General features: G+C 48.4%; 1 protein-coding gene across 1 annotated transcript; it reads left to right on the plus strand.

Annotated features, from left to right (window-relative positions):
- Nucleotides 1–213: 213 nt before the first annotated feature.
- Nucleotides 214–17262, plus strand: LOC309682450 (butyrophilin-like protein 9; the record flags this gene model as incomplete). The annotated part of the gene is made up of 11 exons (XM_082496541.1): nucleotides 214–226; nucleotides 9377–9718; nucleotides 11078–11353; nucleotides 12441–12497; nucleotides 12843–12944; nucleotides 13560–13703; nucleotides 13837–13857; nucleotides 14471–14497; nucleotides 14921–15498; nucleotides 16633–16696; nucleotides 17207–17262. The coding sequence occupies 11 exons, from the start codon at nucleotides 214–216 to the stop codon at nucleotides 17260–17262; spliced, it is 1680 nt and encodes a 559-aa protein (XP_082352667.1).
- Between the last annotated feature and the right edge of the window lie 5770 nt (nucleotides 17263–23032).

Below are 23032 nucleotides of genomic sequence, written 5' to 3' on the forward strand. Positions count from 1 at the left end.
AAAATTTGGCCTTACCCACCTGATGGGGCTAGAAGGGATGTTGTCAGGGACCTATGACACCCATCATCTCAGTCTGTCCCCTTTCCTCCCCCCTGAGAGAATTCCTATCCTGAGGCTGCGTTAAGTCATTCAAGAAGAATTCAAGTCAAGAAAGGTGAGAAATGCTGTCTGGAAATTGCCCCGGTTCCCCCATTGCTTGCAAAGTAGACGTGGATGGCCAGTGAAGGTGAGTTCATGAGTATGGAAAGTCTGGCTTGCAGTAGGTGACTATTGCCCAGGGTACTCCTGGCAACGTTGCTGAGTCAAGTCTGTCATCCCAGCAGGCACAGGAAGCCACTGCTTTAAGACACATTCTTACTGCTGTGCAAGGAAAGGTTTGGAGAGGCCCAACTAGGTATGGGCAAGCCATGAGAGTTTCAAGCATCGGTACTACTGGCCAGACTTCATCAACCTTCTGTTATCCCCAGGCTACTGACCCCAGGAGGTTCCCTAGGCTCAGTGTCCCATTCAGAGTGGGAATACAGCCCTAGTCTCCTGCTCTGCAGCCTCCCCTTCAGAGTCACAGAATCACAGAATGATAGGGTTTGGAAGGGACCTCTGGAGATCATCTACTCAGACCCCCTGCCAGAGCAGGGTTACCTACAGCAGGTTGCACAGGATGGTGTCCAGGCAGATTTTGAATGTCTCCAGATTTGGAGGTTCCACAGCCTCTCTGGGCAGTCTGTGCCAGTGTTCTGCCATCCTCAAAGGAAAGAAGTCCCTCCTCAAGTTTAGATGGAACTTCCTATGTTCAGGTTTGTGCCCATTACCTCTTGTCCTATCACTGAGCACCACTGAACAAAGACAGTTCCCATCCCCCTGGAACCCTCCCTATAAGTATTTATAAACGTTGGTAGGATCCCCTCTCAGTCGTCTTTTCTCCAGACTAGAGACCCAAGTCCCTCAGCCTTTCCTCATAAGAAAGGTGCTCCAGTCCCCTCATTATCTTTGTAGCCCTGTGCTGGACCCTCTCCAGCAGTTCCCTGTCCTTACTGAACTGGAGAGCCCAGAACTGGACACAATACTGCAGATGCGATCTCACCAGGGCAGAGTAGAGGGGGAGGATGACCTCCCTCGACCTGCTGGCCACATTCTTCTTGATGTCCCCCAGGATGCCATTGGACTTCTTGGCCACCAGGCACACTGCTGGCTCAAGGTCATCCTGTTGTCCACCAGGACTTCCAGTTCCCCCTCTTGCAGAGCTGATTTCCAGCAGGTCAGCCCCTAACCTCTACTGATGCATGGGGTTATTCCTCCCCAGGTGCAGTACCCTACAGTCACCCTTTTTGAACTTCATAAGGTTCCTCTCTGCCCAACTCTCCAGCCTGTCCAGGTCTTGCTGAATGGCAGCACAGCCTTCCGGCTTGTCAGCCACTCCTCCCAGTTTTGTGTCATCAGCAAACTTGCTGATGGTACACTCAATCCTGCTGGAAAAACACAGCCAGCTCCGTACATCCAAGACAACAGAAAAACCCTTGTTGAAACAAAACCTAGCCCAGCTGGCCAGTTGATACCTCATTCCCCCCCCCCCCCCAGATGACCATTCTCCGTCACCTTTATTTTCCTCTCTAAGCCCTACTAAGAAGGGCTGCTGATGTCCCTGATTCCTTGCTCCCCGCACCTGAGATGTGAGGGTAATGAAGAGCCTGCTGGCCCATGTGTGCACAGCTCGGATGAAGGAAACAGCAGTTCCTTCCCACTGTGACAGCAGCACTGGGTCTCCTGGTTCTTTGGAAGAGAAAGACTTAAAAGAGACATGCTTACCTGGCTTGACAAATGAAGGTGAAGAATGTAAAAGGGTCTTCTTTCTGCTGTGCCGCAGAATTAAATACAGGATCTGCCTTCTGTAGGAGGGCAGTGTGCCTCACACCTTCAGAAAAGAAGCACCGAATTGTACAGAAGGAAAAGGAAAGCAACAATTGTAGATCCTGTCTTGTGTTCTTCAAGGGGAATTCATTGTGAAAGAGCACTCTAGGTGATCAGATGCAAAGGGATCTTGGATGGTTGTCTGAAAGAGGTTCAAGACAACAGCCCATTTGGTTGAATGTCCATTGCTTAGTGCCAAAAGCAAGTCCCACTTTCAAATGAAAACTGGATTTTGCCTTTTGTCAATCAGGAAATATCTTTACATCCTCCATCTATGGAAGAAAGTGTTTGAACTCTGAACAGTGCAACTGCAATGAGAAATAATATATTAAAGATTAACTCAGGGTGCAGCTCTGTCGGAAGATCACAGATGGAATGAGGACAGACTGTGTTTACGGGAACCAACTCCTCCTGGTGTTGAAACGACACTAGCACAGGATGGGAGATCTCCTCACTGAGAAATTAGGAGTCTGATGCTTTGAGAAGAATGGCAATTCTCCCCAACTGTACCCAAAATCAAATGAGCTCAAGAGATAGGAAGTAAGACCAACCCAACTGGCTAGCAGGTCTTGAACCACTGAGCTGCCATCAGGGTCACTGCAGAAGCTGCTGCAATTTGTCTTGGTGCTGCTTCCCTGAGGTGTCCCATCTCTTTCCCTGGGACACAGTCAGAATTCTCAGCTGAGCCAAAGGTCCCTTTCAACTCAACTTGTGAGGACACTGAACCTGCCAAGGACCACGTCCCTCCCAAGACTGACACCATCTCTATCACAGTTTGCATAGAAGAAGGAAGGGATGTGGCACGTTTCTCTCCACTGGATTGGTTGCCACCATTTTGGACATCTAAGTCTGAAGAAATCACCCATACCTTCTCTTGCCATCAACGGAGAGGAAGAACTTCACTGCAGAAGTAAAGCCATTGCCAGACACTCTGTTCTGAGAAGAAATCTGTGGTCTGAAACAGGTGGTGTTTCCCATCTGGAGGACGTGACGTCTTTAGTGGCTGAGGTTGAGGGAGAAGACTGACTTCATCCCACAGGCTGTTGGAAGTGTGCCAGTACTGCACGTCTGTTACAGATTGCCTCCTGCTGTTTGGCCTTTGTCAAAACACGGGCCTCACTGTTTGTGGTGGGTTGAACTTAGCTAGCTGTCAGATGCCCACCCACCTGATTTCTCGCTCCCTCTCCTCAAAAGGATAGGAGGTTATAATAAGATGAAAAAGCTCACGGGACAAGATAAAGACAAGATCATTTACCAATTACCATCACAGGCAAAACAGACTCAACCTGGGGAAAATTAATTTAATTTATTGTCAATTATAATAGATTTGTGTGGCAGCAAACAAAGACAAAATTAAAGCAACTCCTGTCGTCCACTTGCTGCCTTTCCCAGGCTCACCCTCACTTTGTCACCCCCAACTCCTACCCCAGTCTCCTCCACTGAGTGGCACAAGGGGAAGGGGAAGGGGGGTTGTGGTCAGTTCATAACAGTTCTCTGCTGCTGCTTCCTACTTCCACTTTTCTTCTGCTCCAGTATGTGTCCTCTTCATAGGCTGCAGTCCTTCAGGATAAATCTACTCCAATGTGGGCTCCTCCACGTGTCACAGTTCCTTCAGGAAAAATCCAACTGCTCCACTGTGGAGTCTTCCATGGCCGCCTTTGCTACTGCCTGCAGGTAAATACCTGCTTCTAGTCCTGCTCCTGGTGCTGGTCCTTTCCCTGTTCTCTTCTCACCCCTGCAACCTTCCCCTCCCCTCTTTCACTACCAAAACCTGGTGGTGCAGACAGTTTCCACCTCACTGAGTGATCCACCTCACTGCCCACTTATCTAAACCGTACTTTGTCAGCTTCTCTTTGGGGATGTTATTAGAGACATTCTCTAATACCTAATAAAGTTGAGACAAACAACATCCCTTGCTCTCCTTCCATCCACCAAGCTAGTCCCCTCATTGTAGAAGGCTATCAGATTGGTCAAGCATGTTTTGCCCTTCAGAAATCCATGCTGATGGCTCCCAATCACCTTTTTGTCCTCCATGTGTTTGGAAGTGGTTTCCAGGAGTATTTTCTCCACCAGCTTCCCAGGCACTGTGCTGAGGCTGCCTGGTCTGTAGTTACTTGGATCTTTCTCTTGCCCTTCTTGAAGTTAGGAGTGGCATTTGCTCTCTTCCACTCTTTAAGAACCTCGCCCAGTCACTGTGACCTTTCAAAGATCATCAAGAGTGGCCTTGCACTGGCAACATCCAGCTCGCACAGCATTTGTGGGGAAAACTTATGTCAAATTTGTTTAAGGCTCCCTAACCCGGTCCTCCTCCCACCATGGGTAACACCCTTCCTCCTCATTCCTCCCTTCTCTCTTTCATGGGGAGGATTCCCTTTTAATGTCTCCATGTCTCATCACCCCAAAAACTTCCCGGTACCTTGTAATTATTAGGGCAGGTAGGAATGCTTCTGGCTTAGTATTTCAAGGAAGAAACAGACGTGAAAAGTGATACTAAGAGGCAAGTGCAGTGAAAATCCAAGAGCACTTAACTCCAAAGACATGACCTTCTCCAAAGTCAGAATGACTCCCCTTTCAAGCTGATTTCTCTAAACGCTGTCTGTCAAGTCCCAGGGAAAAATGCCTTATTCTCAATGTAACCCGACAGCACAGTATCAGTCTTAGAGAAAGACGATGTGTGATCTTCACGTAGAGCCACACCCCAAGGTAATCTTTAATATTTCATTCTCCATTTCAATTTCACTGTTCAAAGGTAATCCCTCGATAAACTGATCAAAGTTCATCTTTGACCCACAGGTGGAAGATGTGGAGATCTTTCTGACCTGACAACAGGTAAAATCCAGCTTTAATTCTGAAATAAACTTCTTTTTTTTTCTGCTAAGGGGTGGGCATTATGCGTGTCGTGGTTGTCTTAAACCTCTCTGTAACTCTGAAGCTCCATTTGCACTTAATCGCCTTCAACAGAAAAATATCTTCCTCATATGGAAGTCAAGACATGACCTTCAGGCAGAGAAGTGGCTTTTAGGAAGAGAAATGCTGAATTTAAACTTCAGTACTCGATTCTTCTTTTCATTTCCCTTCCTTTCTGCAGGTGGAAGTGAAGTTTCTCTGGCAAGGAGGAAAAAACCAGCTGTTCTGCATCACTGTTCACCTTCGTTTATTACAGGAGGTAAGCATGTCTCTTTTAATTCTTTTGCTTCTGAACAAGCTGTGAATGCTGCGCTGCTGTTGGGGTGGATGGGAACCACTCTGTTTCCTTCATCGAAGCTGTGCACACAGAGGGCAGAGGATTTTTTTGTCCACAATGTCTCCTGAGGTGCAGACAAGAGGGAACTGGAGGCATCAGCAGCATGGCTGCTCCCGGTAGGGCTCCGAGAGGAAAATAAAAGTGAGAGAGAATGGTCATCTGGGGGAAAAAGCTGTGCTACCAAGTGGACATCTGTGTTCAGTTTTTGTTTCCCCCAGGATTTTTCTGTTGTTTTTTTTTTTTTTTTTTTTTTTGTTGTTGTTGTTGTACAGAGCTGGCTTTGCTTTCCCGGTAGAACTTTGAATGGGATGCCAAAGGGCAGGAGACACGGGCAGTATTTCCCCTCTGAAAGAGAGTGTTGGGCTAAAGTAAGGCTGACGAAGTGTACCCACTTGAAGGAATCTCCTCTTGAATGCTGAAAAAGTATGAAAGTCTCTTGATTTTATACTAACTCAGAGTGACAATAATTATCATAGCACCCAGGGGGTTAGTTGCATTTGCAGAAATGCTAATAAATTTAAAATTTCCTGATTAGTACCTTGAATGACTGAAGTTGTCAACATCAGGTCATCGTGACATCATCTTTGTTTACCAGTTAAATCATTTATATTATAATTCTAGCATATTCGATGATATTTGTGGATTTCATACATGTTGTGCTGTGTCAATGTTAACCCAACTCCATTATCTACCCTTCTAGTGTAACAACGATTATTATCTTAGTTAAAATATGTCACGGTATGTTTGTTTAGCAGTGCTAAACATGAAGGCCAAGGGGATTAAGAAACTCTGTCTTCCTGTCCAGATGTTCCTGTCTGTCTCTGGTCCTACTTTCTGCTCTCTGATGTATCCAGTTGCATCACTACAAGTTGTCTCAGGCTTGGGTAGAAGTTGTAAGTAGGTTGGAGGGATGGGACTCTCCTGGATTCCCAGGGGGCCTGTAAGATTTAACGGACAGTGAACTCATTTGGGAGAAGTCTAAGCACAGGTGTCTTGTGACAGTTTGCATTTCTAAGCCTCCAGCTGTTGATCCAGAAGGGAATAGGTTTCTACAAGTCCTTGTGTGACATCTGCCTTGCCCCCTCACAAATGCCTCTTTTAGTATCCCAACCCAAATAATATCACAGAATTAGAGAATCATCAAGGTTGGAAGGGACCTTGAAGATCATCGAGTCCAACTATCAACCTAACACTGCCAAAACCACCTTTAAACTATGTCCCTCAGCACCACATCTACTCATCTTTTAAATACCTCCAGGGATAGTGATTCCTCCACTTCCCTGGGCAGCCTGTTCCAATGTGTGATAACCCCTTCGGTGAAGAAATTTTTCCTAACATCCAATCTAAACCTCCCCAGCACAACTTGAGGCCATTTCCTCTTGTCCTCTCACTTGTTACATGGGAGAAGAGACTCCTTTCAGGGAGCTGTAGGGAGCAATAAGGTCTCTCCTCAGCCTCCTTTTCTCCAGGCTGAACAACCCCAGTTCCCTCAGCCTCTCCTCGTAAGACTTGTGCTCCAGACCCCTCAGCAGCTTTGTTGCCCTTCTCTGGACACACTCCAGCACCTCAATGTCTGTCTTGTCATGAGGGGCTCAGAAATGAACACAGCATTCGAGATGAATATCTGAAACAGCCCTAGAACAACCCCCTAATCTCTAAGGTAGATTAATCCCTTTCCCATATTAGATCTCCGAATTAATGTCTCTGACAAAATTTCATATGGCCTCATGTGATAATTACCTGCACAGCACCAAATTAGCGCATGTCCAAAGCCATAGAAACTCCTGGAGAGTCGAAAGAGTAGAATTTAGCACAACAGTTTTATAAAATTTAGTGCCAGTTGCTGTGTCACATTTGATGCCCTGACCTACCTGCCTAGTGTGTGGAGAGATGGGTGATGCAATTAACGGAGCTGAGGCTGTGGTCATCTCACCTTAAGACTTGTGGCTTCCTGGATGATATGAGACCTAGCAGTCTCACATATCAAACATGAGTGGAGATGAATCCCAACCGTACCTGCCTATGGCTAGTTGGATGAAATACCTCTGGGAGTCCCTGTGTCTCTTTAGCAAGCGAAGAGGGAGAATTTATGATTAAAACCAGGTGAATTGAATCCTTCCCCTATCACTCTACTTGTACTTGCCCAATTGGCCAAACAGGGCAGCTGCCTTCTCAGCACAGGAATTAATCCAGAATAAGTTAGACTGACTGTTGGCTTGCCGTACCATCACTCCTGTTCTAAAAGCATCCAATTCAGTCACATCAGATGTAGCTGTGAGACCTGTAGGCCACCTTCTCTGGGATGTAGGGATGTATGCAGGCACTGCAGTGCAGGGTGATTTACTCCTGCTTGGAAGTCATCAGGTTGTTTTACCTTCCTTGCTGCTCACTAAACATGGAATATTGGAACGTTAATAAAGTAATAAAGATAGCCACCAAAAGCGTTGCTAAGGGGACTGAAATAAGGACAATCAACCCCATACTGGCAATATCAAAGTCCACAAAGAACACCAAAGAAAGAGAAGAGCAAGTTTTTTAGCATAGTGCAGCAAAGCCGACCCTGGCTTCCTAAATTATGTGAGGTTCATGTCAGAGCTGATGCACTGCCACTCTGCAGGTTCTCAGGGAGCGGTATCTTCAGGATAGCGAACAGCATGGTTTCCTCATCCTCCAAACACAATCACGGGAGTGAATAAGCAGTTTTCTCCTCCTTTCTCTCCCATCTCAGAGCATGGACAGAGACTCGGGCAACCCAGGTGAGATTTAAGCTGGTGTGTTAATTAAGGCGTCCATCAAAATTTGCAGCAAGCAGTGAGGCCTGAGTTTAATTTTTCTCTCTTGCATATCCCGTCACAACTTCCTGGGAGCATGTTAGACTGTGAGAAATTCCCAGAAGCTTCAAGGTTAATTGAGATGTCTGGAAATGCACAATTTTTTTTGATGTCTAAACTCAAATGTTTGAGTGCTTTGCACCTTCAAAAAAAATAAAAAAAAACCACCTCAGGGACATGGTTTAGAAGTGGGCCTAGTAGAGTTAGATAACGGTTGGACTTGATGAGCTTAAAGGTCTTTTCCAGCCATAACAATTCTATGATTCTATGATACAGATGGCACAGCCGACAGCAAGTGCCATTTGAGAGATATCCGATGGGTTTAGGACAGGATTTCCCTTTCTTTGCATACTTACCTTCTGTGCCTGTTTCAGGTTAGCTGCGTGACCGTCCCTCATGTGTGACTGTCGGTATGGAACAGAGGAGATGGCTTCTGTTCTCTGTGGCACTGCTTACAACCATCCCTCTCTCAGGTAACGCTTTCATGTTATTCTGCTCATTTCTGAGGGATTAAAGTCCGCAGTTGATAAGAAGTGCTCAAGCTCAGGGTCACGGTCTCCTGAGAAAACCTTATTTTAATTTCAAAAGAGCCAGAGCTGCCCTGCTTCTCTGCTGTTGGGGCTTCCACGCCTTTCCAGCCTGAGTTTCTACTCCTTGGTGGAGATGGGGAAGCCCTAACCCAATGTAGCTCTGCTGTATCTACCCCTGCCACAGTGCCAATAGCATTTCCCTGCCTGCATGGACAGTTGGCATTGGCTCAGCTGCCCCACTGCTGGTGACACAGGGTTGGAAAGGGTCAAGGCAGGCTGGCAAGCTGGATGAAATGTCTCTATATATTCTTTTAAGCTTATTTTTGCCCCTTTCCCCCAAACAATCTCATCCTATACCACTTCTGTCATCCTAGTTTCTCCCTCTCTTTTATCACTTTGGGCTTTCCAATTTCCCCGGTTCTCATTTTGCCACAGAGAAAAGAAAAGAAAAGGAGAAAGCGAGTGAGTGAATGCTCCAAACCAAAATGAATTGATCTATCTGTAAAAAAAACTAAAGAAACTTTTATAGAAACTAAAGAAAATATGTTAAACATTTTCATCAAACCATTAATTATGCTTTCCTAAGTATTTTCCAAACCAACAATTACCCCAAAACATCTCCTGAGCCTTTTATTTTTTTCTTTATTTTTCATTGCGTGGCATCTTTCTGTTATGATCTGTTGTCTCATGGCCTGAAATTGCATTAACAGAAGGGGCCAATATCATTGGTGAATATTTGCAACTTTCAGTTGTTCCCCATTCTCTGGAACAGGGATAAATATTTGTCCCAGTCCTCTGTGTTCTTCACACTATTACTTTTTCTCACAGATTTCAGTCACATGCTCACTCAAGTTTGGTTTCCACAGACAATTTTGAGGTCATCTCTCCCCAGAATGTACTGGGGGTTGTCGATCAAGACACAATCCTTCCTTGCCACATCTCTTCCACAAAGCCACTGGAGAACATCGAAGTGCGATGGAAGAAAATCACAGATGGGCATATAGAGGACATCTACATATATAGGCAGTTTGGTGGCAAACCAGCACAGAAGTACTTAGGGCGGACATCATTGCCAACAGAGGGATTTGCCACTGGCAATGTGTCCCTAACACTGAAGAACGTCCAGCCATCAGATGAAGGAACATACAGCTGCTTTGTGAAGTCCAGTGACTGGAGTGCTGATGCGGCCACCATGCTCACCGTTGCAGGTTGGAGATTTCATGGGCTAGGCGGTGTAGGGGTGAAGTTTTTACAGAGGGAAAAAAAGTTGTCTGGAAGCGCACTGTCCCGCAGCTGATGCCCCACTCATATGACCCAACATGTCACCTCCCCACTCATATCACATGGCACCTGCCTTTTGATTGGCTATGATACTTTAATTCTAAGTCACTGAGAGGTCCATAAGGAGCTAAGAAAAGTTCAGACCATGTGCCACCACCCAGGAGGGAATCCAGGGAACTGGCAATCTGATCAGCCCCCTGAGGGTCACAGTAGCCCTTGTAGTTTTAGGCAAGGAAGGACCTTTAAACCTAAATCTTCCAGAAGAGTCAGGGCCTGGATTTCAGCATGCATGTTCAAAGGCAGTTGCATTGCATGGTAAAATGGAATGCGCAGGAACAGGTTGCTAAAGCTGCCAAGAGTGAGTTCCCATGCTGAGAGATGTTCTGCAGGCTTCATCCCTAGCCTGAGCCTTGTTAGGACATGCGTGGGGCTGGCTATGTGCAATAATCACTGCTGGGTAGATGTAAGACCACCTGAAAGACATACAACTACTCAGGATTCCTGACTGTTGCAGTGATGTGAATGGTTGCCCTGTCTTCACTCTTGGGACTTCTCAGCTGAGCTAAGGAGGTGTTCTGGGCTGCCAGTTCACCTTCCAGCTGCACAAAAGGCATCATTTGTATATAGGTATCTATAACGTCAGGGGGAGCTGGTTAGCCTGGACTTACTGATGGAAAAAAGCATGCCCTCATCCAAAGGAGATCAGAGAAGATTTTGGGATAGGAAAGAGAAAAAGCTTCCAACTGGTGTCTATTTCCTACTCTTGACCAGGAAAAATTCCTATGAAATCCAGCTCAGACTCAGGGATCTGACTTAGATACGTATGTGGTGCATCCCACACCAGCACACTGGAGCAGCTTTGGTGCAATCCCTAGGCAGTGACCATCTATGCCCACCCTTTAGTACCAGCATGAACTAGGAAGGTGCCAGGGCACAAGCTGAGCATGCCTTACTCTGCTGTTTTCTGCTTTATAATTCCTCAAACTTGGATGAAGCTCCTACAGATTCACACTAAAGGGATACCAAGCCACACATCTTCTCTCTGCCTTCTCCAAGAAACAGTGGAGAGCTGAGAGGCAAATGCATCCAACAGAGTGGCTTTCTCTCAGCCAAAGGAAAGTTAGCATATACGGCAGATAGAGTCTGGGATCTCAGAAAGACCATTTTAAGTATTAACTGGCAGGAAATTGGACCAAACTCTGGGTTAAGCAAGAACTATGAATCCAAGGTAGAGCTTCTTTCATGGAAACACACTTCTCCCAATAACAAACTCTCTTGCCTTTAAGGTACCAGTGAAGTATTCCTTGAAATACTGGGCCCCCAAGGGCATGGGCTCGAGATCGCCTGCAGATCACATGGATGGTTCCCCAAACCTACTGTCCAGTGGGTTACCCAGAATAAGCACAAGCTGTCTCCGGACACTGCAATGCACCAGGACAACAAGCAACTCTTCAGTGTGCTGAGTCGAGTCACAGTTACAGGAGAGGAAGTGGGAGAAGTCACCTGTCAAATCCTGAACCCCCTGGTGCAGACTGAGAAGAAAACCACGGTGCGCCTCTCAAGTGAGTCACATTGTCCTGAGAAGTCTTTGCTGTAGGCTTGTCCTAAAAGCCCTTTCCAGTGACAGGGAAGACAATAGCTGTCTAGTCAAGCTAGATGGATCCCAGACCACCACCATGCATAACTGCAGGCATGACAGGTTGCAGTAAGAAATGAGAAAGTCCTTCCTGCCCTCCATACTGTACACATCCCTAGAGAAGGCAGGCTCTGCTTGACAATGCAGAACTATGACTATTTCTCCATTCATCTCTACAGGAACTCTTTTGGTGGGTACTCAGATTTTAGGGAAAGATTGCATATTACCAGATGATACTAAGATATCTTCTTTTCACAGGCGCTGTTTTTCCACGTGTGTCTCCATGGGTCCCTGCCTTCTGGATACTATTCACTTTATTTCTTCTCACATTGGCTGCTGGCGCTTTTCTGGTATTTAAAGGTAAGGGGACTTTGTTATCTGCCACATTAAAAACTGCCTGTGAAGGAGAAAGATTCACTGATCAAGACAAAAGAGCTCAGACCTCCTTCCACACTGTGCTAGGCGCCTGTGGGGATGGACATATCCACGCAGGGTGGGGAGATATGACACAAGACCTGCAGGAAGCCTGCACTCAGCTATCAGTGTGGGGACAGTCCCACCGCTGTGCAAAGTGGCCTCTGTCTCACATGCCCTGACCCAATGCCATCAAACCAGAGGGTTCAGACCAGACAGGGTTCAAGGTAGGGAATGGAGGCTGCTGTTGTAACATGAATGGCAAGATTAATGAGGTTACTAACATCCAATATTCCTTATGGCACTCAGTAACTAAGCTGGTGATAAAATACAGAGATAGAGTGGCAAAACCTGGACAAAGAACTCATCTTTTTCATACAATGCACCAGGGTTGGACCAAATACAAGTTCTTCCTATCTTCTGCCCCATCCCAGCATGAGGTGTTCCCATCCTTTCCCTGACCACCCAAATTGCTGTTACGTGCCCTGGTTGAATTCTGATGCTTTCCCCATCCAATCCACATATGGCACCAGGATCCCCTCCCTGATATTACCTTCGTGCTTCAGTACTTATTTCAATTGGTTCTTTCAATATTCCAGCAAAACACAAGTCTTCTAAGAGAAAATCCAATGAAGAAAAGATTTTAGAGCAGCACGGTAAGGCACATCTCTTTCTCTGAGTACCCACTTTGGTGACCACTCACAAGCACCTCCCCTCCTTCAGCTGCAGAGAGCTTTCCTTGCATTCACAGAGCAAAGCTAAGATACTCATCCTCTCATCTCAGCTGAAAAGTTCATGAAGATGTGAATAAAGCCACAGCCCTAAGAGCCCCTTTGTCTCGCTAGCCTCCAGCAAAGGAAGATGCCTATTCCTTCCCCTGGAGACTTCCCCATGAAGCAGCTTCAAATCCCCTCTGCTCTCATCCCTTCCTCTGTCACAAGCAGCAGGAGCATGACCCTCGGGGGAGCTCAGTGCCCTTTTCCCGGGAACCCAATGTGCAGGGAAGGACGTGGTAGCTCACCACATCCAAATCACGGAGAGAACACACCACCTCCTTGCATTAGTGCGGGACAGAAGAGACAGGACGGGCATCAAATGGGGATGTAAGAACAACCCCATCAGCAGTCCATCTCCAAGACCAAAGCACTGAGCAACCTGAAGGCAGATCTCAGTCGTAGCCATAACCACCTATCTCCCACCAGCTGCCATCGTCCAGCGGGTTCTGTGGGGTGTGTAGTGGATGCCAAACCATTACTCACTGACTAACTCTTGTTTCCCTTGCTGTACAGAACTTGAGAAAGGCACTCTGAATGCAGGTACAGTAAAACAAATGTTTCCTCATTGAGAAAGTCCCCCTTGGGTTTTCCCAAGCACATGTAGCCATCATCATGTAACCTTCCTCCCACCCCAGGCATCTCCTGTTCATCACTCCTGCCCTCCACCAAGGTGCCCTCTCCTTCCACATCCTCTTGTTCATTCCCATCACCACGTCACAATAGGGAAATTAAGTAAAAAATCCACACCTGCAGCCATCACCAGCACTCACCTCACACAAACGGAGAGGGCAGGAGCTGATCTGGCTCCCCCAGGGCACCACCCTCCGGAGCGAAATCACCCCGCAGTCCCTTCAAACAGATCTGATGCAGGGAGAGCTGACATTCCTTCTTCAAATCCTTAACAGGGAAAGCAAAGGTGGTTTTCTCCTCTTTCTGTTGCAGACCAGGACGAGCTGAAGCGGCGAATAGGTAAGAGTGAATTAACAGTGGAAAAAGGAAAGGCTGTTGCCATTGTGGAGAACAGAACTCAGCTGCCCTTGGAATTGCAAAGGTGCAAGCTGCCTCTGACGCTGTACCCAGGACTTAGTGAGAGATGGTGACCAGTTATCCTGCTCCCTGGTCATTGTTCTTCTCCCTGGGTATCTGTCTGTGTCCAGCAGAGGCAGTGCCCTCTCACTGACCAAACGGCAGCCCATAACACTCCCTGTTTGTGTTTCAGATGCACTGAACAGAGAGCTAGGTAAGTCAAGACATCTTCCTTTCCTCTGCCTCTTTGTGTACAAGTCTGTCTGTGGTTGGGAGCGGCGTCTTCCCTTCACCCCACAGTTATAGCAAAGCAGAGTCCAAACATGGCCTTCTGCCCCATCCCCATGGGGAACTTGGGTGAGCTCCTACTGGAGGAGACATCAGTGACTCCAAGATGGTCATGAGCTCTGACCCAGCTCCTCCGGTAGCAGAGTGAGTACGGCGGGTCAGAGAGTTTGTCTGCAAGTGTTGGGATTTCCGCATGGTGCAGCTGGGGACTTGTGATGCATAGCCTGGAGGCGAGAGCACCACCTCCATGTGGAAAAGCCGCACTCGGTTCTGCCCCCGTCGACAAGGAGCTCCCCTTCTGTCTCACACCACAGTCCTCCCTCCATGGCAGACCTCAGCTCTGCCATGTCCACACAGCAGTCCTCCCTCTCCCACACCCAGGCAGGACACAAGGCTTTCTCCATTGTTTGTGAGACACCATCTTTCGGGCACAGGGGGGCACCGCACCAGCAATGTGGAAGGGACACGGACCCAACATGGGTGTTTTGGCCTTTGAACACAGCGTATTTGCTTTTGATTTGGGTTTTCTTTTTTAACAGAATTCAGGAGAGCTCGAAGCCACATGGGTAAGTTTGTGGAGGCGGAATCAGACGGGAGGGCGGGAAGCAGAGGAAAGGTATGGGCACTGGGAGCAAGTCTCCTTTGTTCCTTCTGGAACAATATGGCAAAACTGTTGCTCTCTTCTGAGCAGCGGCATATGGACGTGGGCTGGATGCGGCCTGGTGGGAGCTACACCCATGGCCAAGGTCTCACAGTGCAGACCTACAGACCTGGGAGCAGCACGCTTGGGAATGAATCCATCCTTCTTTGCCTGCCAGGAAAGTGGCATCATCTTTGGGCTAGAAGTCATGCTTGTGCTCCAGACTGACCTGGGAACAGGAGCTCTCCTTTCGTTCTCTAAAAGTCATCTGGTCCCTCGTCTCATGAGCATCTCTGCTCCTGACCCCCTCGCCTGGTTGTCACTAATGGCTCCTCCTCTCTCCCCCCAGTGCCCATCACCCTGGATGAAGTACAGAAACACCGGGAGCTTGATATGTCCTCTGACCGGAGAACAGTCCAGCACAAGGCATCTACCAAGTGGCCCATCACCAAACACCCCATCACCAAGCACCAGCTCCCCATCGTGGTGGGGAGAGAGGGCTTTGCCTCTGGGCGTCATTACTGGGAGGTGCAGGTGGGGGATGGGCTGGACTGGGAGCTGGGGGTGCTGACGGAGACGGTGAGGGGGACACTGATAAAGAGGAACTGGGAGGACCTCCCTGAGGGTGGTGTCTGGTCACTGAGAAGAGTGAATGGAGAGTACTGGCCTGAGGAGGCCAATTCCAAGATCCACAGCAAGACTGTCCCACTACCAGTGGTTGGGCTGGACTTGGACTTAGAGCTGAGCAAACTCTCCTTCTACAACATTCGCTCTTCAGACTGCATCCTGGAAGTCTCCATGGAAGGCATGGAAGGGTCAACAAAGCTGTACCCATTCCTCAGGCCAGGCCTTGGTGAGGCAGGAGAGAAGGGGAAACCCCTCACCATCAACCACAACACAGGCTGGGACTTCCCCCAGACTATACAGGTATAACAGACCTGAGCTGAACTAAATCTCATGGAGACCATAGAGAGGGAGACAGGACGGAGAAGCAGAGCAGCAGAGCCAAGCAATTGCAGGCCTCATTGGCTCCATCCAGACTCTGACAGTGAGAGTCAGGGTAGTCTGGACTGGGAAATCCGCTGAGACCAAGAAGCACACCTGCCCATGACATTTGCAATGCCACATGGTCCATCCCTTCCCCAGGGAGGCCATCAGGAACTAGGAGATGTACCCACAGCTTCTGCAGCCACCTTTTCCTTGGTTTCACCAAGCCCATGAGTTTGTACTCTATGTTTCTCTTCATTAATTTGACAATAAAATAGGAAACAATGTTTTTTCAAGTGCTCTGATGTTGCGCTGACTTTCACTGTCTGCGACCTGTAGGTAACATTTAAAATGCCGATGAAGGGGGACCCAAATCCTTTCCTGCTCAGATTGCTTTAGGCAACCAAGGAGTTGCTCTTTCTCTGCAGCACAAACGCAAGTGCATTCACCATATCAGGAGCCAACCCCAGTTCTGCCGAGCACAATGCAGACACAAGTGCACATGCTGACAAGAAAGCCAGTGTGAAGCAGTCTCCTAGGGAGACTATTTGGGTTTTCCCTTGTCCCACGGGTCTGAACTGGTCTTCCCACCCTTCTATGCACCATGGGAGGTCTGGAGATGCAGAGGAAGCATGACAGACCCCTTGGGTTTTTCCAGCTGTACCACTTTGGGGAACATGCAGCCGTTAGGACAAACCAGGGTACAACTTTATGGGAGGTATGAAAGGGCTGGTGGACTTTTTTGGCTGCTCAGGCCATGAATGGGTGTCCTGCTCTGTTCCGACAGCTTTTACAGCAAGTGTCCTCAGAGAGGACATTATACGGCTGTGAGAATTAACCACAGCTCTATGAACTTCTGTCATTGGAAGAGTTGTGGTTTGCATGGCTCATTTTCTCATTGGTGTAGCTTCTCCAACCTGTGAGATCAGATTAGGCTCTCTCAAGGGGAAGGACTTCACTTCACGGAGGGGCCAAACAGCTCTGATCGTAGTCCAGCTGCAATAATTGTTGTGTTTCAAGAGAAAAGTCATTCTGCTGCAACTAGCAATGACCAGAGTCTTTCCTCCGTCCCAGTACACAGCTGATACGGGGAACATCGTGGGAGAGGAAAACAGTCAAAAACGCCCCAACAATCTGAGTAAGTGTGGTTTAACTTAAAAGTGGAAAAGTTAAGATGTTTTAATCCTAACCCTAATCTTCTGTGGTGGTACTGAGCTCATGATAAGGACACTGGGGGCTTGACTCATCTGCTCCCGTGCAAACCTCTAGTGACAGTAGCAATGTCCCAAGGCATGCCAGAAGGCCCATTTAGAGAATCAAATCAAGGCTTTGGAAACTTCCCTTTGGATGAGCAGAACCGCTGCCCAGGCCCTTTGTCTTTTACAGGCCCTTTATTCCACATTGCTAAATAGCAGACATATTTGGAAATGATTAGCTCAGGTAGCACAACCAGACCAAAAGCAGAGCAAGCACAATATGGACCCTAGTCACTCTGATGATTAATGAGTTAGATGTTAAATGGACATTGGAAGTACAGTAATTCCTACTCAAATACTTTTATAAACTAAGTAGCTGATGTAAGTAGTTTTTGCCTGCTTTCTGCATGCTGTTTACTTGTAAGGATAATGCAGTAAAGGCTTTGTGCTAGGCGCAACATGGGATGAAGAGCGGATGAAACGAAACATCTACAGTGACACGTACTAAGAGCAGGGGAGGTTCTTACATTTTCCTATAGAAGATGCCGTTGGAAAAGTTGAGTATTAAATCTGATGGAAGAGATTGAGTGACTTGTGTTGAGCACTAAGACGTGAGGACTTTACCTTCTTTTAATTCATTTGGTTAGCAACTGAAAATAGTAGAAATTAACATGCTGAGCTCAAATTTTCTGGGAGCTGCTCAGCAGAGACTTTTGCCAATTTACAAGGGAAGTTCCCCACTAATGCGAGTACCACGGATCTCCATTGTCTCTGTTCTGAGCCTCTAGCAGGTCAGTTCTGCCAGTCACAGGGAAAAATGTAATAAATGGAGCTTAAGGCAGTCATTCTAAGAAATTTCTTGTTCTAATGAAATGACACTTCTCCTCCAGAATGTGCTCTGACCCCACTAAGGCCACACTCCAGGCCTTGCTGGGAAGATTTCCAGGAGGGTGCGAGAGTCAGCAGCAAATTGTGGCATAGGGGTTTTTACGCTTACAGGAATTTCTTGCTATGATAACTTTGCTAATGTGTGAGCCAAAGCTCCTCAGGTCAAAGTAGGCCCATGTCCAGTTGGCTTATGATGCCACCCTCACCTTTCTGAGGTGAGAACAGACTTATCTCCTAGGGATGATGGGGATTTGCTGATATTTTCCAGCACCGCAGATTCACACATGCATACCCAAAACTTTATTTTTCATGTAAGCAGATGTAATGAATTTACCCGGCACGGTTGTGTAGCAGAGTGTGGCCTCTGTGAGAAGACACAAGGAGCTGCCCCCATGTTGGTCCATCCATCCAGCTCCAAAATGGACCCACCACTGGCCAAAGCTGAGCCCATCAGCGATGCTGGTGGTGCCTCTGTGATAACGTATTTAAGAAAGAAAAAACTCTGCATAGCAGTTTTGAGAGACAGGCACGGGAGAAACAACCCTGCAGACACCAAGGTCAGTGAAGAAGGACAGGTTGGCGGTACTCCAAGCGTTGGAGCAGGGATTCCCCTGCAGCTCATGGAGGAGTCCATGGTGACAGAGGCTGTCCCCATGTAACCCATGGAGGACCATGGTGGAGCAGAGATCCACACTGCAGACTGTGGAGGACCCCATGTTGGAACAGGTGGAAAGGCTCTGAAGAAAGCTGCGGCCTGTGGAGAACGTGTGCTGTAGAAGGTTCCTGGCAGGACCTGTGGTCTGTGAAGAGAAGACCATGCTGGAGCAGGTTTTCTGGCAGGAACACTGGTGAGGCCACAACTGGAATACTGTGTCCAGTTCTGGGCTCCCCAGTTCAAGAGGGACAGGGAACTACTGGAGCGAGTCCAGCGAAGGGCAACTAAGATGATTAAGGGCTTGGAGCATCTGCCTTATGAGGAAAGGCTGAGAGAGCTGGGACTCTTTAGCCTGGAGAAGAGAAGGCTGCGGGGAGACCTTATTATGGTGTACAAGTATCTAAAGGGTGGGTTGAAGGAGGATGGAGCCAGGCTCTTTTCAATGGTTCCAAGTAACAGGACGAGGGGTAACGGGCACAAGTTAGTACAAAGGAAGTTCCGTTCAAATACACGGAAAAACTTCTTTACGGTGAGGTTGACAGAGCACTGGCATGGGCTGCCCAGGGAGGTTGTGGAGTCCCCTTCTCTGGAGATTTTCAAGACCCGCCTGCATGCAGTCCTGAGTAATGTGCTCCGGGCAATCCTGCTTTAGCAGGGGGCTGGGACTAGATGATCTCTAGAGGTCCCTTCCAACTCTGAAAATTCTGTGATTCTGTGAACTGTGGCTCATGGGAGACCCACACTGGAACAGTCCATTCCTCAAGACTGTATCCCATGGAAAGGACCCGTGCTAGTGCAGTTCTTGAAGAATTGAAGCCCATAGGAAGGACTCATGTTGGAGAAGTTCGTGAAGGACTGATGCCTGTGTAGCTATTATCAGACTCTATAGACTCAGAAAATCACAAAGAAATATATTCAGTCATCAAGAGATAACTGCAAGTGAGCCAAGGCTCCCCATGTCCACGCTCTTCCTGCTGGCGGCCCAGTTGTTGATGGTGAGCAGAGACCTGCCCTTCCTGCCTGCCCTAGCACAAGGAAACCAAAATCATCCCTTCACCTTTTAGGATGGGACGTGAATCCTTGCTCTGCTGCAGCCTGTTAGTGGGCTGGGGCCCAAGAGCTGGAGATGGTACTCTAGGTGGGATCTCACCAGAGCAGAGTAGAGGGGCAGAATCACCTCCCTCAACCTGCTGGCAACACTACTTCTGATGAAGTAGTGTGAAATGGTCGAATTTGAGATCCTTGAGGCAGCGAGGAAGGTGTGCATCAGGATGACCACCCTGGACTTTGGGAGAGCTGACTTTGGCCTCTTGAAGAATCTGCTTGGTGTGGTGCCATGGGATGAAGCACTGAAGGGTAGGGGGGTCCAAGAAAGTTGGTAATATTCAAGGACCACCTCCTCCAAGCTCAGGAGCGATGCATCCCTACAAAGAGGAAGGCAGGCAGAAAAGGCAGGAGGCCTGCAGGGATGAACAAGGAGCTCCTGGACATGACCAAAAGGAAAAAGGAGGCCTCTAGGGAGTGGAAACAGGGGCGGGTAGCCTGGGAGGTATACAGAAGAATAGTTCGAGCAGCCAGGGATCGGGTTAGACAAGCTAAAGCCCAGATAGAACTAAATCTGGCCAGGGACATTAAGACAAACAAAAAAATCCTTCTTTAAGTATGTCAGTGAGAAAAGAAAGACTAGGGAAACTGTGGGCCCTCTCCAGAAGGATACGCAAGAACTGGTTACCCGGGACAGAGAGAGAGCTGAGGCACTCAATGACTTTTTTGCCTCAGTCATCACTGGCAAGGACTGCAGCCACACTGCCCATGACGCAGAATGCAAAGGCGAGGACTGGGAAAATGGAGAACTGCCCACTGTAGATTAAGATCAAATGCGAGACCACCTGAGGAACCTAAAGGGGCACAAGTCCATGGGACCTGATGAGGTACATCTGCAGGTCCTGAAGGAACTGGCAGATCAAGTCGCTAAGCCACTAGCCATCATATTTGAGAAGTCGTGGTGGTCTGGCAAGGTTCCTGCCGACTAGAAAAGGGGAAACCTAACCTCTATTTTAAAAAAGGGAAATAAGGAAGGCCCAGGGAACTACAGGCCAGTCAGTCTCACCTCTGTGCCTGGCAAGATCATGGAGCAGATCGTCCTGGAAACTCTGCTGAGGCACATAGAAAACAAGGAGGTGATTGGTGACAGCCATCATGGCTTCACCAAGGGCAAGTCATGCCTGACAAATTTGGTGGCCTTCTACGAAGGAGTTAGAGTGGACAAGGGAAGACCAACTGATGTCATCTACTTGGATTTGTGCAGAGAGTTTGACACTGTCCCACACGATATTGGTGTTTCTAAATTGAAGAGACATGGATTCGATAAATGGACCACTCAGTGGATAAAGAACTGGCTGGATGGTCACACTCAAAGAGTTGCAGTCAATGGATCGATGTCCAAGTGGAGAGCAGTGACAAGCAGCGTTCCTCAGGGGTCAGTACTGGGGCCTGTACTGTTCAACATCTTTGTCGGCGACATGGACAGTGCGGTCGAGTGCACCCTCAGCAAGTTTGCCAATAATACCAAGCTCTTTGGCAAGGTAGACATGCTGGAGGGGAGGGCTGCCATCCAGAGGGACCTGGACAGGCTGGAGAGGTGGGCCCAAGCCAACCTCACGCATTTCAACAAGGCCAAGTGCAAGGTTTACATGTGGGTTGGGGCAATCCCAAGCACAAATACAGGCTGGGCGGGGAATGGTTGGCTGAGGAGAAGGACCTGGGGGTGCTGATTGACGAGAAGCTTAACATGAGCCAGCAATGTGGCCAGCCAGTGTGGCCAGCAGGTCAAGGGAGGTGCTTCTACCTCTCTACTCCACTCTCGTGAGACCCCACCTGGAGTACTGCTTCCCGCTCTGGAGACCCCAAAATAAGAAGGACACGGACCTGCTGGAGCGTGTCCAGAGGAGAGCCACAAGGATGATCCAAGGGCTAGAGCACCTCTCCTATGAGGAGACGCTGAGAGAGTTGTGTCTGTTCAGCCTGGAGAAGAGAAGGCTCCAGGGAGATCTTATTGCAGCCTTCCAGTGCCTAAAGGGAGCCTACAGGAGAGCTGGGGAAGGACTTTTTACTAGGGCATGTAGCGATAGGCCGAGGAGGAATGGCTTTAAACTGGAAGAGGGCAGGTTTAGATTAAACATTAGGAAGAAGTTTTTCGCTTTGAGGGTGGTAAGGCACTGGAACAGGTTGCCCAGCGAGGTTGTTGAGGCCCCATCCCTGGAGGTGTTCAAGGCCAGGCTTGATGTGGCCTTGGGCAACCTGGTCTGGTGGGAGGTGTCCCTGCCTATGGCAGGGGGGTTGGAACTGGATGAACTTCAAGGTCCTTTCCAATCTATACCATTCTATGATTCTATGATTTTATGATCCCTTCCCTCCCTCCAGCATCTTGACCGCACCACACAGCTTGGTGGTGTTGGCAAACTTGCACTCAATCACACTGTCCATGTCACCAACAAAGATGTTGAACAGCACCGGTCCCAGTACCAACCACTGAGGAACACAACTTATCACTAGTCTCCACTTGCACATGGAACAGTTAATCGCAACTCTTTGAGTGCCACCACCTTGCCACTTTCTTATTGGCAACTGTTTGAGAGCAGCCATCCATTCCAATTCACATAGGCATGGATGGTATAGAAAAGACAGAACAAGAGCTGCGCAGGTGGAACGTGAACGTTAAAGATGGGGTTGGCAGGCATGTCTTTTTATATTTTGTGGTAATTTTTCACTTTTGTCAATGAAAAATTCCATCCCTGGCCATATTTCAGCTAGTGTTTTTCACTGCAACGTCACTCCTCTCTGTACAGAAGTAAGGACAGGCTTCTGTGGCCTAAAGATAGCTGTCTGGAGCTCCTGAAGGTGTCCTGGGCATCCAGGACATCTAAGTGGGCTTGGCAGATGGCGACACAGCTCAGAAAAGTCCCACCAAAGAGAACACAAGGAGCTTCACTAGCACCCTAGAAGGCCTATTCAAAATCTTGGCCCTAGGTCTCAGAGTCAGCAGGAAAAAACAGAATTAGGCTCAGGGCATGAAGGGGACAGTGCTGAATGTGTCTGAAGTAAAAATCCCTCACAGCCCCACTGCAGAAAGGAGAGGGCTGCACGTGTGAGTCTCAGCAGCAGAAAGTCCTACCCAACAGTCCCTTCTGGGCACAGACAAGACAGAGACGTTCCCCTGCACCATCCCAGTTCAAGGCTTGCAGGGTGAGGGAGGCAGCGCTGGCAGAGCCTAAACTGTCCCCAGAGAGGCAGACAAGTGTGCAGGCACATGCCAACTGCTCAGAATAGCCACCCTGAAGCAAAGGAGAGCCACAGAGACCAAGAAGCACACAGCTGGCACCATGTCTCCTTCCCACAGGGGTGGGCACACAAACTACCAGACCTGTCTGTGACATCCCTGAACCATCAACAAGAACGCCGCTTTTAGCAGATAAAGAACATGGCCAAGAGCAGCACACTTACCCCGGTCACCCTCCACCTCACCTGATCTCCTCCCTGGGGGCTGCACAGATGTATTCCACACATCTCTCAGGCACAACTGGAAAGAGGATGTGGGGCTCTTCCCTGCTTCCTTGCTTGACCCTCCACCTCTCCACCCCCTACTATGAAAAACACCCAGACACTTTTCACGTTCTCCTCATGTGCTCCAGGTCCCTTGGTGCCATCCCACTGTCCCCTGCATCACTATGCACCA

This window comes from Vanellus vanellus (assembly GCF_965231255.1).
Source record: "Vanellus vanellus genome assembly, chromosome: 29".
NCBI lineage: Eukaryota > Metazoa > Chordata > Aves > Charadriiformes > Charadriidae > Vanellus > Vanellus vanellus.